Genomic DNA, 18,782 nt, shown 5'->3' with positions numbered 1-18,782 from the left:
ACACTGCAACATCCACTGAGAGGCTCTTGCTGCCAAGGGAATGCCTGACAGCTTGAAAGACATTTTGGACACTACAGTAAAAATGGTTAACTTTGTTAAAGCAAGGTCCCTGAACTCTTGTGTATTTTCTGCACTATGCAATGACATGGGCAGTGACCATGTAACACCTTTACAACATACAGAAGTGCGCTGGTTATCAAGGGGCAAGGTATTGACATGTTTTTTTAAATTGAGAGAAGAGCTTAAAGTTTTCTTTACTGACCATCATTTTCACTTGTCTGACCGCTTGCACGATGACGAGTTTCTCACACGACCTGTCTGGGTGATATTTTTTCTCGCCTGAATGATCTAAATCTAGTATTATAGGGACTCTCTGCAACTATATTAAATGTGTGGAACAACATTGAGGCTATGATTAAAAAGTTGGAGCTCTTTTCTGTCTCCATTAACAAGGAAAACACAGGTCTTTCCATCATTATATGATTATTTTGTGTGCAAATGAACTCAAGCTTACGGACAATGTCAAATGTCATATAGTGAAGCACCTGAGGTAGCTGGGTGCGCAATTACGCAGGCACTTTCCAGAAACGGACGACACAAACAGCTGGATTCGTTGTCCCTTTCATGCCCTGCCTCCAGTCCACTTACCGATATCTGAACAAGAGAGCCTTTTCGAAAATGCAACAAGCGGTTCTTTGAAAATTGAATTTAATCAGAAGCCACTGACAGATTTCTAGATAGGGCTGCGCTCAGAGTTTCTTGCCTTGGCAAATCACGCTGTTAAGACACTAATGCCTTTTGCAACTACATATACCTATGTGAGAGTGGATTCGCGGTCCTCACTAGCATGAAAACGAATTACAGGCACAGACTGTGTGTGGAAAGTTATTTAAGACTGAGACTCTCCAGTTATGTGCATCCTTTCAAGCACACCCTTCTCATTAATTAACCTGTGGTGAGTTATTCACAATTTTGTTATATGTAAGATGGCTAAATAAAGAGCAAAATTATTGATTATTATTATATTATTATTTGTGCCCTGGTCCTATAAGAGCTCTTTTTCACTTCCCACAAGCCGGGTTGTGACAAAAACTGTCATTCATTCTTATATTTAATAAATGTATCGTATAGTGTGTGTGTGTGGCTGGCTTACAATGATGGCAAAAACAACATTTGAGAGTGCGCTGACCCTGGTTGTTAGGTGTGTATAAGGGAGGCGAAGTCAGGTGCATGAGAGCAGAGTGAAATCTATAGGCGCACTTTAATTCCGTTCCACAAATGACATACATGAAAAATCAACGTGCCAAAATAACACGGAAACAATAATAAAGTATAGCGCCAGACAAAACACCAACTAACAATAAACAATTACACACAAAGACAATTAGGGGAACAGAGGACTAAATACATTCAGTATGATTAGGGAATGAAAACCAGGTGTGTATGGAACAGAACAAAACAAATGGAAAGATGAAAAATGGAGCGGCGGTGGCTAGAAAGCCAGTGACGTCGATCGCCGAAACCGCCCGAACAAGGAGAGGAGCCTTGTGACAGCACCCCCCCCCCTTGACGCGCGGCTCCAGCGGCGCGCCGACACCGGCCTGGCCGGCGATGGTGAAACTCCCGCAGCAGTTCGGGGTCCAAAACATCCGCAACCGGAACCCAGCACCTCTCCTCCGGACCGTACCGCTCCCACTCCACGAGGTAGTGAAGGCCCCCTGCCTGACGCCTCGAATCCAGGATGGAACGAGCGGAGTACGCAGGGGCCCCCTCGAACCTCCCGCACCTCAGATTCCTGGAGCGGACCAGCCACCACCGGCCTGAGGAGAGACACATGGAACGAGGGGTTAATATGGTAATCAGAGGGAAGCTGTAATCTGTAACACACCTAACACATACTATCATACCATCTGCATATCTATTCGTACTCGTTATGTGCAAATGAAACATGTGATCAAGATCAGACATTGGTATGTGTGTCCACGTGTATGTCTGAGTGTGTGAGCCAGTCTGACATATTCTGACACATCCCTGAGGCGCGAGCTCTGTTTTCCTCTGCAGACTTGTCACATCAATGCCTTTGTCCCTGAGCTCTCAAACTGAGTGTGTGTGTGTGTGTGTGCGTGTGTGCCTGTGCACGCGCCCAGACGCTTCATCAGCAGTAGCTGTCCTCGGTCTCTGGCGGTTTGTGATTAATTAGTAGAGAAGTGTTCCATGAGTGACAACAGAACGGCAGTATTGTCTGCCTGTACAACTCCTCTGTCTCCTCACTGGGTCCTCACTGGGCTGAGAGGTCATAGAACAGGGTGATATTAGAGTTTCACTTTTACTCATGTAACCTGGTGAGAGTAGACCAGCATGTGTTCCTGTCCTCCAGTCTTTATCATGTGTCCTGGACAGATACACAATTAGAAAAGAGGGTTCTTTGGGAAGGGTGATGGTTCTATGTGGAACCATCATGACTCAAAGAACCCTTTGAGCCCTTCAATGGTTCTTTGCTTTTTAAGTGATAAACAAAATGCAGGGGCGACGGCTCATTGAAATATTTTGGGGCGTGGTTTGCGCACCGCTCTTTTTGCTCAACCATGAGTGAGAGTGTCATTCCAGTTCATGTCATCTGTTGTGTTATGCCTTTACATGTTAAATATAACTTTAGCCAATAACTGTGTCTTGTGAAAGACTCATTTACAGCCTTGTGTCAATTGAGAACAGTGGACTAAATCAGTGGTTCTCAATTCTCTCCTCAAGGACCCCCAGCTGTTCCAGAGCTAGCACACCTGATTCAACATGTCTATTAAGACATTAGTAACACCTATGGGATTTTTACAATGTCATATGGCTAACCAGAATAAGAAACTATGGTTCTTCAAAGGATCTAAAAATAACCTTTCAGATTGAGAAACCATAAAAAAGGGTGCTATATAGCCCCCAAAATGGGTTGTAACCATTTTTTTTGTGCTCTGCACAAACAGTTTAAGCTGTTATCAGTATGAAAACATACTAGTTGCCAAAGGTTTTGAGCAGGTGCTGTAATCAAATGGTGCTGTGCACAAATTTTCCTCAGCAAAAAGACACCTCTGCACACTAGAATAAATCCTCCCAGGTGTGTCTAGAAGGTTTTGACACTTCATCAGGTCTCAATGGGTTAAACGTCACTATAATGGATACTTGGAAGTGTATATTGTAGTGTGCAGTATTTTTTGCTGATTTTAAATGTTCAGTTCCAACATCAAGTAATTCACTTTTAGTAGTGGACAGGATATTGTTGAAAACATTTTTGTGTGCATATCAAAGTGATAACACTATATCGCCATCTAGTGGTGTTGTATGTCACATGCTCACCCCTTTGTAGGGGTGACCCAAACACATTTAAGGCAATGCACAGTATATAATAGAGCCATGGTTACAGGGAACTCCCTTCCATCTCAAATTATCCAAGCAAACAGCAACATTAGCTTTAAAAAACGAATAAACCAACACCTCCCCTATCTGACCTAAATAACTTGTATGTATATGTCAACTAATTATGTATGCAAGCATGAAATTGCTAAATGTGACAGAATGTAGGCCTATAGTCTTCAGTGTCTTCAGTGTTTTGTCAGTACAGGACCTTTTATGTCTATATTTGTTTTAAATTTATGTAGTGCTGCTTTTGCAACAGCTAATGGGGATCCCAATAAAACATTACATCATAAAACTATCACAAATGAATCAAGGATTATATATCATCTTTATTACAGATGTTGATTGAATCTGGACTGAATGTTAACTTGAGTCTGTAAAATGTATCACCTGGAGTCTGGTCGGACAGAAACTGTGTCATGGTAGGTCTATTAGTGCCTCTGTGCAGCAGGCATAGGCTGGCCACCTGCCCCAGAGAGAAGTATATTTTCAGAGTACATTTTAATAGGTCCATTTTTACTCTGAAGAAACCCCATTAGAAACATAAAGCCATGGAGAGCTGCAATACTGAGCTATTTATTTACCTAGCCAGGAGACTACTCTCTGTGTGTGTGTGTGTGTGTGTGTGTGTGTGTGTGTGTGTGTGTGTGTGTGTGTGTGTGTGTGTGTGTGTGTGTGTGTGTGTGTGTGTGTGTGTGTGTGTGTGTGTGTGTGTGTGTGTGTGTGTGTGTGTGTGTGTGTGTGTGTGTGTGTGTGTGTGTGTGTGTGTGTGTGTGTGTGTGTGTGTGTGTGTGTGTGTGTGTGTAGACTCTCAAAACCCCACTGTCTCTGTGGGTTTCTCTCTACAGGATTCAAGAACAGTACAGACCAATAGGTGTTCAACAAGAGGTTAAAGCTGCAGTTTAAATGACTCATCTGTGCAGAGTCATCAGTAAAATATTTAATACATACTGACATCTGCTCTGGGATATATATTATATACTGTATACGCATATTAATAAGTCCTGATAAATATCTAACACCCTGACCACATGTCCAGTTTCAATACTCAAGAAAGAGGAGTGTGTCGTTTGAATGTTTGTACAGTAAGGCAATATAACACTATACGGTGCTTCAAGTAAAGAGCCATCATCATTCGTAGTTTATGTAAACTCAAGCTATGTAAAGGAGGTATAGGCTCCATAGTATCATAAATGACTGCATAACCTGCCAAGTAAAACATTTATTAGACACCTACAATAACATTAAACTCAACATTTTACAATTTCCTAATCCCAATATCACCGTCACAAAGTAAATGTCACACATGTAGTAAACAGCAGAGTATTGATAACAGTATATTCAGGTTATAATTTAAAGCCAATCTGAGCCCTCCTGCTGGTGGACAGATTATGGCATCATCCTCTTCCCTGGTTGTTTACACTTGGCAGTGAATCAGCTGTCTGCCATCTTCCTCTTCCTCTTATATGTGACCTCCAAGCATATTTTACCACACTGTCTGAGCACGTTGCAGTTTGACCGGTAAAGTCTGTCGAATCCTCGGCACAGAGCCATAACTGGTAATGGTTGAACAAGGCTCTTTTATGCCACGGATCTGCATCTGTAGGGGGACAGAACATGATGACTACACTCTTAGAATTAGTGGTGACTCAAGGAACCCCTGGAGTTCCTGAAGGAAACATTGCTAATCAATGGTTCATATTTGCACATTCGGTTAGTTGAGGGGTTCTTGGAGGAACATTTAATGGTTCGATGTAACAACGGGTTCCTGGAGGAACCCTGGAGTGGAGGCGTGGCTTAGTAGTGGCGTGGCTTTGAGATAGATCTTTTCTGGGCCACTCGTTAGAGTAAATGTCATCACATGTTAAGGTTGAACATTGAGAGTTGTGTAGCTTCAATGAGGCTAACAGAGGTGTATGAGTTCCTCAAGAGCCTATGAAAATCCGAATAACCTCTGTATGTAATCAGCAATGTTAATATTATTTATATTATATTTGAATATGTCATATGCATAGGTATTCAAGGGAAATGTTCATTTCAGTGTACAAACTTGAATGACAAGAGGCTGTCTGCGCTCTTTAAAGGTCCTTATTATTAAATAGTGTCTGTACAAACTTAACATAATGAACAGGACATTTACACCAATGGATAACCAAAAATAACAATTTGAATGCCAGGGCTCCAATAAGCCACACCTCCAATCTGATAGGCTGCCAGCTCTACAATATATTATTAAAAAGGTTAAAAATGTAACCCTCCCATCACAAAAAGGTTCCGGTTTAAACCTTTACACAGGGGTTCCTCGAAGACCCTTTTCAAAGGGGTTCCTCAAGTAACCAATTTTATATGTTTCTTATCTACATTTTACAGAGTGGGATGAAATATAACAAAGAGGCAATATTTTGATACAGGAATGTACATCTTTATGGATGAACCCATACAGCCTTTTATTGCTGTCCTCTTTTGACCTTCTGAATGGTTCACCTTCAAAATGACTAAACAAAAGAGAGATTATTTAATAAAAATATTGAACTATATGAAACTGTCAAACGATTGACTTACCAAATTGATCTGATAGGTAGTAGGCTACAGTACAATGGCATTTGGTAGATGCAACATAGCCTAAGCTGCCTAAGCCAAGCATACAATGGAAAAAGTCTGGTAGCATCATTTGGATCATTTATTTATTTGTTGGATGAAAATCAAAGATATTAAAAGGAATTTGACAAAATGGCACTGTCCAACAGATGCCATTTCTGTGATGCGTAATAAACAAGCACCGCTTGAATGATAGCAGTTCGGTCAATGCCCTTCTCTTACCTTGGGAATTCAGTCATTTCCATAAGTGACAATAGTCATTGTTGACGTCTCGGCATATATACCAGAGCATGACGTATAGGAGGAGCAGGATGGTAAAGAGAAACAGAGCTATGATTGTGGCTTTGGTGACAGGGGACACTGACTGCATGACAGGGAGGACAGTTGAACAGAGCTGTGGGGCACTCAGACTTCTCTGGTGATCAGGAAGCACCTGTCCCACAGCCAATCTAATAGGAAACGATTGTGCCCTCTACACTATACTGTATATATATTACATTTTTTCTTCAAGGTGCTTGAGGTATGGTAGGCTATGGCTTGCATTCTATTGAAACTTTAACTTCAATTAGCTAAGCTACAAGGAGCCTATATCCATCTTCCTAATAATATTACAATATCCAAAAGAGTCAACGTATCACCCCATTCCTCAGATTCATTTGAAGTTTAGTTCTTTATTTTACTTTAATTTATAATGGATTATGGTGTTTAGTTTTATTTGGGTCTGAGACTGCTCTCTCAAGATGAATCAGGTTAATTGGTGATGCTGGAGTACTCAGAAGCATCATCCTCATCCTCATATTCATATTCAGATTCATCTTCATTTTCATCCTTCCCCCCCTCATCTGCGACACAAAACTCAGAGGGCAGTGGTCTGTTGGGAGCATTAAGGTAGTATGGAAGGGGACTTGTTGTCTTAGGCATGGGCACAGTTGTCTGGAGTGTGGGCTGGGACACACTTTGGTTGTCGGGCATATTCTCAGTGGGTACAGGAAGTGGTGCAGGTACAGGGGATGCCATCCTATCAGTGGGTGACACCACAGTGGGTAATGTGACTGAAGTAGGGGGTGGCAGTGGGGTATTTGGGCCAGCACCCTCCAAGCGACGGACACGCCCCACAAGCATCTCCACCAGCTGAGTGGCATGACTCTGATCAGTCCTGATCTTCAGGGTGAATTTGGCCTGGGTTTCTCTCTCTAGTCCATCACCTGCTGAGATGATCTCTATTTCAGTCAATTTCCTGCAAAACGTCAGACAGGCGTTGTTAATCTATATGCATGCTCACATATGGTCGATGTTGAAAAAATGCCTCCACGTCATTGTGACCCTATGTGACCAGAGCTTGATCCTCTCTTACATTGCTGTAGCCCTCTGGGTTCTATTGCGTCTGACGAACCAGCAGCACACTGCTCCCAGCACCAGGAGGACGAGTAACAGAACCACCACAAAGATGATGAAGATGTCTGAAGCAAACCATTTGGACGCTGTTGCATACCTGTTCCCACTGGTACTCATGCCTGAGGTGTCTTGAGGACAGGGTGCCTCCTGGAATAGTGCCAGTATGCGTGGCGTATGCGAGTCTAACAGAGGTCCAGATGTTTGTTGGTCCACTACTGTCTGTTCTTCAGTCACATCCATGTGTTAGTGAAGGGATAATGACCACTTAAACAGATCCATGCCGCTACGTTTGATCTGATCACACCTGCCCTCATATAGCCTGTATCTTTCTCCCTCTATTGTTTAATGATTATCCATATTATCCATATTGTTTAATGATTATCCATCAGCATTTCAAAACCAAAGAAACACACTGACAGCAAATAAGAACAGGATGAGAGACTACCTCCCTCATGGAATGGAATGTGTTTACTGTTATGATGTCACAATTAGGTGTATCTTCCAGTGCAGACACCATAACAATGGAATCATTGAAACATACAGTATCTACCCATGTGAATCTGTGCTATTCTGGAAAGATATATCCACAGGGAAAAGCACATGCAGGATATCTAAGTACACAGCACATCCTTGAAAAATACCTATCGAAACGTTGGGTGTTTATGTGCTGGATCTAAATAAATGAAGATACTAAGCCTATACACTACCGTTCAAAAGTTTGGAGTCACTTAGAAATGTCCTTGTTTTTGAAAGAAAAGCACATTTTTTGTCCATTAAAAGAACATAAAATTGATCAGAAATACAGTGTCGACATTATGTTGTAAATGAGTATTGTAGCTGGAAACGGCAGATTTTTTATGGAATATCTACAAGGCCAGCATCCCGGAGTCGCCTCTTCACTGTTGACATTGAGACTGGTGTTTTGCTTTAATGAAGCAGCCAGTTGAGGACTTGTAAGGCGTCTGTTTCTCAAACTAGACACTCTAATGTACTTTTCCTCTTGCTCAGTTGTGCACTGGGGCCTCCCACTCCTCTTTCTATTCTGGTTAGAGACAGTTTGCACTGTTCTGTGTTGTATGAGATCTTCAGATTCTTGCCAATTTCTCACATGGAATAGCCTTCGTTTCTCAGAACAAGAATAGACTGACGAGTTTCAGAATAAAGTTCATTGTTTCTGGCCATTGTGAGCCTGTAATCGAACCCACAAATGCTGACGCTCCAGATACTCAACTAGTCTAAAGACCAGTTTTATTGCTTCTTTAATCAGAACAACAGTTTTCAGCTGTGCTAACAGAATTGCAAAAGGTTTTCTAATGATCAATTAGCCTCTTAAAATGATAAACTTGGATTAGCTAACACAACGTGCCATTGGAACACAGGAATGTTGGTTGCTGATAATGGGCCTCTACACCTATGTAGATACTCCGATAAAAAGTCAACCGTTTCCAGCTACAATAGTCATTTACAACATTAACAATGTCTACACTGTTTTTTTTAATCAATTTGATGTTATTTTAAATTGACCACATTTTTTTTGCTTTTCTTTCAAAAACAAGGACATTTCTAAGTGACCCCAAACATTTGAACGGTAGTGTATATATAGCGCATCTAGAAAAAAATATTCCTTTGGAATTTGCCTCCAGTTTTTGAATGGTTGGAGAACCAATTGTTAAGCAGAGGAACACAGGGGAACCCAAGAGCAGACTCAGATGAGGAAACAGGGATGAATGAACCAAAATATTTATTGTTTATATGGAGTGCAGATCCGGGGAAGCTCGGATGAGTTGCAGAAAAACCAGATGTGGAGACTGAGGTTGGAGTTGGCTGAGTGGAACAGGGTAAACAGGTCCTGAGGGGAATCCAAGGTAGTGGTGGTGAGTAAAATCCAGAGCAATGTAGTTGGGTGGTGAGATGTGGAACGGGAGATAGGAGCCAGAGCGGTAAACTGCAATGAGAGGATAAACGGTGTCAGGCAGGGAAACAGGCACAGCAGAGTAACAGGATCTTGAATAATCATAAACCGCTAGAATCATGAATTGACTGAGCAGAGATTTCAATCTGGCAGAGTGGAACTGGCAGGACTGAGTATTTGTAGAGCTCTTGATTATGGAATGAGTTGCAGCTGGTTGGGATCTGTTCTGACTCCAGCACACCTGTCAATTCAATTCAATTCAATTCAAGGGGCTTTATTGGCATGGGAAACATGTGTTAACATTGCCAAAGCAAGTGAGGTAGGTAATATACAAAAGTCAAATAAACAATAAAAATGAACAGTAAACATTACACATACAGAAGTTTCAAAACAATAAAGACATTACAAATGTCATATTATATATATGCAGTGTTGTAACAATGTACAAATGGTTAAAGCACACAAGTTAAAATAAATAAACATAAATATGGGTTGTATTTACAGTGGTGTTTGTTCTTCACTGGTTGCCCTTTTCTTGTGGCAACAGGTCACAAATCTTGCTGCTGTGATGGCACACTGTGGAATTTCACCCAGTAGATATGGGAGTTTATCAAAATTGGATTTGTTTTCGAATTCTTTGTGGATCTGTGTAATCTGAGGGAAATATGTCTCTCTAATATGGTCATACATTGGGCAGGAGGTTAGGAAGTGCAGCTCAGTTTCCACCTCATTTTGTGGACAGTGTGCACCTGTCTCCAACCACACAATCACACAGAGAGGGAGATAAAGAGAGGGAGATAAAGAGAGGGAGATAAAGAGAGTGTAACTGCAGGTCAAGAAGACACCGCATGAACACCAGAGGGCGTAGCAGGAGCAGTTGTGACACCAATTACTGAAAGCTAACACTCATGAACCTGGGAATTTAACCCACTATCCTGGTATCGCAAGCACGTATGCTGTATCAACTGAACTACAGAGGACCACACTGATGCATTTCAATCACTCCAAAGAATATACTTCCTTCAGACTGAAATTTGACATTAACAGATTTGACATATTGTATCTTTGTGCTATAAACTTTATTGAGATAATGGCAAAGGCCATATTTAATAGATTCCTAAAATTATTTTTACACATTTGTTTCTGATATATACGATATATAATAAAATAGCTTGATGGTCCATGTTAATAGTATCTAAAATATCATGTGTGAATCCATTTGATATCATGTATGAATCAATTTGACTTTGTGAACCCCCAACTCCCTATGGGTATGATGGCTCGCTCAGTGAGGTTGTTTCACAGAAGTGGCTACCTCAGAAATATTAGTGACTGCCCCTGCCCTAAAGCCAACAATGTAAGAAAATCATATATGCAAATAGGTCATAGAGTACAAAGCTTATTCAGAATATAATAACTTTAGACTGGTGGTTTAAAGATGTTTATAACAAACGTCCCTTGGAATATCATGGAACAAGACTTCCCTCATTATACATCTTATGGGATCTCTGACTTGTCACAGTGTCTTCACCGCAGTGGCCTCTCACTTGGTTACTGTTGGCAACATTCTTGAGTCGTGGCAGCGATGGTGATGACCAGGGATGGGAGGGGACTGGTGGTCAGAGCCAGGGGGGGATAGCTGGAGGTCAGGGCTGGTTGGGGGCAGCTGGTGACCAGGGATGGGAGGGTACTGGTGGTCAGAGCCAGGAGGGGATAGCTGGAGGTCAGGGCTGGTTGGGGGGAGCTGGTGACCAGGGATGGTAGGGGACTGGTGGTCAGAGCCAGGGGGGGATAGCTGGAGGTCAGGGCTGGTTGGGGGCAGCTGGTGACCAGGGATGGGAGGGTACTGGTGGTCAGAGCCAGGAGGGGATAGCTGGAGGTCAGGGCTGGTTGGGGGCAGCTGGTGACCAGGGATGGGAGGGTACTGGTGGTCAGAGCCAGGAGGGGATAGCTGGAGGTCAGGGCTGGGTCTGGGGAGGGTTTCTTGCTGGCCCTCTAGCAGGCGTTGATGAACATTCGGGACAAAGAAGAGCAGGACACCTCCGATCATGGGAGGAACCCCAGCCAGGTAGAAGGCCATGTGGTAATCTCCAAAGTGGTCATGGAGTAGCCCTGCGAAGACACACAACTCAGTATCACACAGAGAGGCACCACTAAGGAGCACTTCAAGGTGATTCACACAGTCAGAAACATTAAACAATTTACAATAAGGCTCATGTGCATACAGTACTGATGATACTAATATATACTGAACAAAAATATAAAACGCAACATGCGACAATTTCAAAGATTTTACTGAGTTACAGTCGATTTGAAATAAATCAATTAGGCCCTAATCTATGGATTTCACATGACTGGGCAGGTATGCAGCCATGGGTGAGCCGGGAGTGCAGAGGCCCATCCACTTGGCAAGCCGACACTGGGGAGCCAGGCCCATACTGGGGAGCCAGGTCCAGCCAGTCAGAATGAGTTTTTCCCCACAAAAGGGCTTTATTACAGACAGAAATACTCATCAGCTCATGAAACATGGGACCAGCACTTTACATGTTGTGTCAATATATTTTTGTTCAGTGTATATCCAATTGATATGTAAGGGTTACACAAGGGATACAGGATAATACAGACATTTTGCATCAAAACAGTAATAATTTGTATCTGAGACAATGACACAGTGGGTTAATGGCCATTTGAATTACTGTCCGAAAGGAGGTGAGACCTGCGAGGGGGGGTCCGGCGGTCATGGGGAGGGCCATGAGGCCCATCAGGTAGCCGATGGCCTGGGAGGCTCTCTGGGGGCCCACCAGTTCAAATGTCACAGGGGCCATGAGGGTGATGACGCAGCCGTCACACAGCCCCAGCAGTAGACACACTGCAACCAGCCCCTCAAACCTGACACACAGAGGAACCAGCATAGACACCAAGCCCAGCACCATGAAGGAGCCTGCCTGGAGGATGATGACAAGGACGGGGTTAAAGAGGTTTGTCCACTACTGTTTCATTCTAATCCTGTTCAACATTTAGTTCTAAGCACAACCTCAGACTACTAGAGTGTATAGTCGCTATGCCATCCAGGGGAGGACTGTGTTCCTCTCTTATCTAGTCACGGTACTTCCTATGTCAAGGAGTGTCAAACTCAATCAGCGCACAGGCCATATTGAAAAAACACAAGGAATTCACAGGCCAGACATAACCTATTATGTTTGTTTTTACAAAAGAAAGTGCATACAACTGGCCATTGTTTTATTTGAAAAAATATGGCCCTTTATAATGTCTACTTATGCTGTGTACAGGATGCTGTATACAGGATGCTGTATACAGCATTTTAATGAAAGACCCACACACTGTCGAAAAATAAGAATATTCCTCTATATAGCATTTCAACATGTTAAAACAAAATAAGGAGCACTCAAATCATTGCCCCGCTGATAGAAATGTGTCCCGGGCCTTGTGTTTGACACATGTCCTATGGTTTTGAAAAACAAAAGCAGAAATGATAAACACAAATAGGTGCTGAGTGGCGTAAAGAATCCAAGTCCAGGTCTGAAAATAAAAAGCCTTTAACGTGTGGGCTAAGACATTATTAAAATACACCGAGGTGTATCGGCTTACGCCCCAGGGTGTCTGAATGTTAACTTGGCACCTGTCTGGGGTTATACTTTTCCTTTTGCTTTTCAATTACTATTCCCCTTCAAGAGTACCTGAGGTTGTTTTTGGAATACTTGAAGCACTCCTGCTACTTCTTTGACTTCCTTTATGTATATCCATATGCACAATATATACAAAAGCATGTGCACACACCTCTTCAAATTAGTGGATTTGGCCATTGTATCAAATTGAGCACACATCCATGCAATCTCCATAGACAAACATTGGCAGTAGAATGACCTTACTGAAGAGCTCAGTGACTTTTGAACGTGACACTGTCAAAGGATGCCACCTTCCCAACAAGTCAGTTTGTCAAATTTCGGCCCTGCTAGAGCTGCACCAGTCAACTGTAAGTGCTGTTATTGTGAAGTGGAAATGTCCAGGAGCAACAATGACTCAGCCACGAAATGGTAGGTCACACAAGCTCACAGAACGGGACAGCCGAGTGCTGAAGCGTGTAGCACATAAAAATAGTCTGTCCTTGGTTGCAACACTCACTACCGAGTTCTAAACTGCCTCTGGAAGCAACATCAGCACAATAACTGTTCATCGGGAGCTTCAGGAAATAGGTTTCCATGACCGAGCAGCCACACACAAGCCGAAGATCACCATGCGCAGTGCCAAGCGTCGGCTGGAATGGTGTAAAGCTCGCCGCCATTGGACTCTGGAAAGTGGAAACGCGTTGTCTGGAGTGATGAATCACGCTTCACCATCTGGCAGTGCGATTGACGAATCTGGGTTTTGGGATGAATTGGGGTGAATTGGAACGCCGACTGCGAGCCAGGCTTAATTACCCAACATCAGTGCCCGACCTCACTAATGCTCTTGTTGCTGAATGGAATTCAGCAATGTTCCAACATCTAGAGGAATGCCTTCCCAGAAGAGTGGAAGCTGTTACAGCAGCAAATGGGGGACCAACTCCATATTAATGCCCATGACCTTGGAATGAGATGTTTGACGAGCAGGTGTCGACATACTTATTTTTGGTCATGTAGTGTATGTTCTGTTGGATGTGGTTTACCTGCAGGTAGATCTTGCGTGCCCCATGGAGCAGGTCTCCCACCCTGCCAAACAGCAGGTGTCCTACGCAGGAGGTCACCCCGATACACACCAGGAGGACCCACTCCTTCACTGGCGTCTCCACAAACTGCTCCTCCACAAAACTCATCTGACAAGAGGCATCAATAGGATACACTGAATCATTGGCCAGGTATTGTCGAACAATCAATATTAACAAAAGGTAAGGCCAGAGTTCAAAAAGGGAATGTTTCCAAGTTCTTGGAGATTGCATCCAAGTTAAACGTGCATATGTCAGATCAATCGGAAATTACCTTTAAATGTCAAGTGTTCTACAAAACGCCTCAGATTAAATCCTGTCCTAAATGATAAAATATTAATAAATACACAGCTAACTCACCAGGTAAATGTAGGGCACAAAGTTGCCCAGCATAGCCGTAGCCACCCCAAAAGCCCACACCCTGTAATTAGGGAGGTGAAACACTCCAAGGTTGCAGTACCTCCTGGTCTGTGCCAGGCCCTGCTGCCAGCCACTGCTCAGGTTGGCAAATGAATGCTGGGCCGTGTTAGTGGACAAATTCCTGTGGTAAAGGCGTGAGCTGAAGGAGAATGCCAGGGCTGCCTGGATTAGCATGAGGGCACTGAGGATCTGAAAGGTGGTGCTGAGGCCCAGCGGTGTCCCCACCTCCTCCAGCAGGGCGGGCAGGCTTATGGAGAAAACACTGCTGCCTGCCATCACCACCCCGTTGACCAGGCCGAGGCGCTGAGGGAAGTAGTGTCCCAGGGTCACCAGAGAAGGCAAGAAGACAAAGGAGGAGCCACAGCCAAACAGAACCCCATAGGTGAAGTACCACAAACCTAACGACCTTGGAGAGAAATACACAGTGACAGCAGCAATATAATGAAAATACTTGATTCAATTCTTGAAAATACATCACTAGGATTTTCAGATTAACCAGTTTTCATTTGTACAGTAATTTATTGGAGAAAAGGTGCTAGAAAGAAGCATCCTAAGTTACATGGTGAATGAACTTGTCAGAAGTCCCAAGAAAGCCACAAGGGCCCCACAAATGGCCGTCACCCTGCAGCCAAAGTGATCAGTGACAATACTGACCAGGGGGGAGCAGAGAAAGACCATTCCCATGGCCAGAGCACCAACCCAGGCTGAGGAGAGAAGGGGTGAAGATCATCTACTATTTTAATTATAGAGTAATACAGCAATAACACAGTCATTAGGTATTTTGCAGGAGAATCATCAACTGGATTGTGTGCGTGCATGTGTTTGTGTATGGCCAATAATCTGTGCATAGCGGAGCGGCCCCACTGACGTCATGCTTTATCAATGTTTGGAGACGCACAAATAAAACAAATCAAAGTTCAAATTGATCAACTATTCAGAGTTGTCTGAACAATACTGTAGGTACCCAAGCAAAACTTTCCTCTCACCTATTGCAAACTGAGAAACTTCATTATTTGAGTCCTCGTGAGCTTTAACAAGCATCATATGTATGATTCCAAAAGACTTCTGAATCCCAAAGATTGATCCATTGCACCAGGTGGCTGCCAGGACAACAAGCCAGACGAAGCGTCCCTCCGGGAACCACTCCAGGTCGGGAGCTGAATCTGCATGGGCACATGAGACAATCTGAGACGATGGGTCCTTGTTTTCCTCTGTCTCACAGTCAGGACGACTGCCATCTCTTTTAATTTCTTCATGCTCGTAATATGATAAATATGTTCCTAAGGACTGTGCAAGGCCTGGATCAGGTTTCTCAGACTGTGTTTTTTGGCTCTCCATCCTCTGAGATGCTGTCTCCAATTATCAGGCCTCTCATTTTCCCATGAACATTGTGTTAATATCCCTGCATGATGTCTTAGCTTCCCAGCATGAACCAATGAACCAAATCAATGCTGTTGCATGTGCGTCACAGAGGCTGTGAGCTGAGAGTAAAGATAACAAGTGTTACGCTCAATCATTAACCACAATGAAGAAGCATCATGGTCATGTTTGACCTTTATTTAAGCAGGGAGTCACCATTGAGACCAGGGTCTCTTTCACAAGGGAGCACTGCATATACAATTTCATAGACAAAATAAAAAAATCCAATTCAATATAAAACAAGTAAAATACAGCACAATACAAATATTAGTGATGAGCCATTAGCCCTTTATGAGGTCGGTTTGGTGTCAGTTCGATTATTTAAAAAATAATCACAGTTTTCGACTTCAGTTTCGATAGTTTTTTCGGACATTAGACGTGCTATGCATTATCTGGGTTGAATGCTGTAACAACACAGAATAAAACAATTAGACCTAATACAAGTCCCATGTGGAGGTGACTGCCCATTACTTATTAACTATCATTTATTCACATTACTTTACTTTAATAAAATATTTCAGATGTTGTGTAAATTACTGACTTTATTTTTTAATTCCAAGTTATTATCTCATCTCTATAGAGCTGCTGCCTATGCTGTCTGACAAAACCACTATTTTAGTAGTTCTTCAAAGTAAATAAGGCTTTTATGACTGCTGAATACCAACTATCAATCACTTAGATCATGTATTGTCAGGTAGAGATACATCGCGAAGCAACTTTTCTCTATCCCTCTCGATTGCGAGTTCTCTCTTCTCTCTGTCTCTGGACAAGCACAATGGATTATGGTCAATCTAGTTAATTACCATGTTTTCTTCGCTAAACTAAGTAGAATATTGACCTGTTGGAAACTACAACTCCCCACTACATCACACAGTTTGGGCTTTATCCGTTGAGAAACTGCAATGAATAAATGCACATTGAGCTCACAGAAGAAGAAAAATTACTAAATGGTATTCAAATAATTGAACCGATGTCGGTTAATTAGTTGTTTAAAAAACCCAAAATAACGACATTTCGGTTAATTGCTCAGCACTAACAAATATTTAAAAAAAGGTTTAGTCCAGGGTGGGTTCATGTCATTTGTAATCGAATTGAATTTGACTGTGTAACTTTGATGCATGACCCTGGTCTCTCTTTCTCGCTCTCATTCCCCTCGCTGAGCCCGGCTGCATGGCATTTCACTTTCCCCCTTCCATTGACTGTTCAATTAGTCCCTCTTCGTGCATTTACCCAGAACATGGGTGTTCAGAGTATGTGACGAATCAAATAGGCTCGTAGTGATGAGGTAGGGAGCTAACGCACTACAGTGGTAGAAAAATGTTTTGTTTATTGCTGCATTCAAAACAACTGGGAACTGGGAACTCTCAGACTTCAGTGCGTTCAAGACAACTGAGAACTCAGAAAAACATGACCACCGACTGGCAAAAATCGTTTTGAATTGTCGTACAACTTGGAATTCCAAGTCAGAAACTCAGGCATCTTTCTAGAGCACCGACTTTCCAACCTGATGATTTGATCTTGTTCCCCCCCCCCAGAGTTCCCAGTTGTCTTGACAGCACCATTAAACAACAACAAGCATGGCATTGCACAATTACACAAGGACCACAGCTTGTGAAAAAAGTTATCTTCACAACAATTTAAGGATATATTTGCTGTCTCTGTACACTGAAGAGAGTTTAGAAAAGTTCAATTGAATTTTTGGAGTGGAAAGGAGATGGTTCCTTAAAGCGGAAAAAGTGAATGGATGAAATCGGGTCTTTGGAGGAGTTGCTGCTCCCTAATGGGGAGGACAACAGTCCATGTGGATGACTGGACTATCTGTATGCCTATGAGTTGTTCTCCTCCTTTTCAAGCGATATGTTTATCCTAGGCTGCCTGTCATTTCCTAATCTGATTAAAAAAATATTTCACTGTGTGAATTCATTGGGTAGGCATATACGCTATTCAATGGAGTATTATTCCTAATAATTACTCGTCAGCTCTTGGAGTCCCAGGAAAAGCTAGACTAGGCCTACAATAGCTAGGCCTACCTTATTTCAAGCATTTCATTTTCTACTATTAGCCTACCGCCTATCTAGGAGAGATTCCAGCTTTCTCTTGCTTGCTGAATATAAAATACAGACACCGAAAGAACTGGCTGTGAGTTTGAAAGGAGCTAAGGCAGTGATTTCAGCATGAAGCATTCCAAGCAGGACGTTTTAGCTCACATCACTGCAGTTTACAGCCCTGGCCAATAATAGTGTAGGCCTACTCACTTGATTTTTTTTATTTAACTAGGCAAGTCAGTTCAGAACAAATTCTAATTTTCAATGACGGCCTAGGAACAGTGGGTTAATTGCCTGTTCAGGGGCAGAACGACAGATTTGTACCTTGTCAGCTCGGGGATTTGAACTTGCAACCTTTCGGTTACTAGTCCAACCACTAGGTGTAACAGGGTTGGTTATGTTTCCACTTGCCTCTAAAGAAATGTGTATTTAATGTTCAAGCATTCTTATTGGTTAGTTCAACTCTGATGACAATAAGGTGTGTTGTGATTGGCCCCGCTTGCAGATAGGGGAAGATCGCGAACGTCAGGTCTTCCCAGTATGAAAATGTGATGCAAGGGGTAGGTCAAGTTCTGAATACTGTTTTCTATTTTACAATGTGTACAGGTTTGCTGTACGTTACTGATTTATACATGTGTGGGTATATGGTACCTGTTAGGGATTGAGGGGCTTTCTGGGATGTGCTTTGGCATATGATTGCTGTAAATAAGTGTGTTAGCTAGCATACACCGATGTCATGGTCACATAAGCCACTGCTAACACAGTTGTCTTCATGCTACAGATTTTGCCATCGACAGCCATCAATACTGTTAAGCCCTGCACAACTAACGTGCTGTTTCCCATTTAACAACAGAAATAAATGATGCTCAACTGGGACCACTGGCCGAAG

The 18,782-nt window shown here is 42.7% G+C and overlaps 1 protein-coding gene across 5 annotated transcripts; it reads right to left on the bottom strand.

Moving 5' to 3' along the window:
- Positions 1-9,119: 9,119 nt before the first annotated feature.
- LOC139552575 (monocarboxylate transporter 8-like) lies at positions 9,120-15,919 on the bottom strand. 5 transcript variants are annotated; one of them, XM_071364436.1, is made up of 7 exons: positions 15,416-15,919; positions 15,084-15,159; positions 14,370-14,835; positions 13,974-14,120; positions 12,024-12,252; positions 10,057-11,419; positions 9,120-9,548 (listed from the first exon to the last, which is right to left on the bottom strand). In XM_071364436.1, exons 1-6 carry the CDS (start codon positions 15,765-15,767, stop codon positions 10,851-10,853), a joined length of 1,839 nt encoding a protein of 612 aa, XP_071220537.1. In that variant the 5' UTR covers positions 15,768-15,919; the 3' UTR covers positions 9,120-9,548; positions 10,057-10,850. The 5 variants fall into 5 exon arrangements, with proteins under 5 accessions (XP_071220537.1, XP_071220536.1, XP_071220538.1 ...); XM_071364435.1 differs by having other exon boundaries at positions 14,989-15,133; positions 15,416-15,918; XM_071364437.1 differs by having other exon boundaries at positions 14,370-14,732; positions 15,084-15,133; positions 15,416-15,918.
- Between the last annotated feature and the right edge of the window lie 2,863 nt (positions 15,920-18,782).

The sequence above is a fragment of the Salvelinus alpinus genome, chromosome 24, assembly GCF_045679555.1.
Source record: "Salvelinus alpinus chromosome 24, SLU_Salpinus.1, whole genome shotgun sequence".
Classification (NCBI taxonomy): Eukaryota; Metazoa; Chordata; class Actinopteri; order Salmoniformes; family Salmonidae; genus Salvelinus; species Salvelinus alpinus.
The sequence above is the reverse complement of the archived record's forward strand: the minus strand, read 5'-3'. Positions and strand labels throughout refer to the sequence as shown.

Excerpts from the sequence above, each read along its gene's own strand:
- LOC139552575 (XM_071364435.1), bottom strand. The coding sequence starts at position 15,767 with ATGGAGAGCCAAAAAACACAGTCTGAGAAACCTGATCCAGGCCTTGCA. Across the intron at positions 12,253-13,973 it reads CACGCAAGATCTACCTGCAG|GCAGGCTCCTTCATGGTGCT; the intron begins GTAAACCACATC and ends ATCATCCTCCAG. Across the intron at positions 11,420-12,023 it reads CGCCGGACCCCCCCTCGCAG|GGCTACTCCATGACCACTTT; the intron begins GTCTCACCTCCT and ends GTGTCTTCGCAG.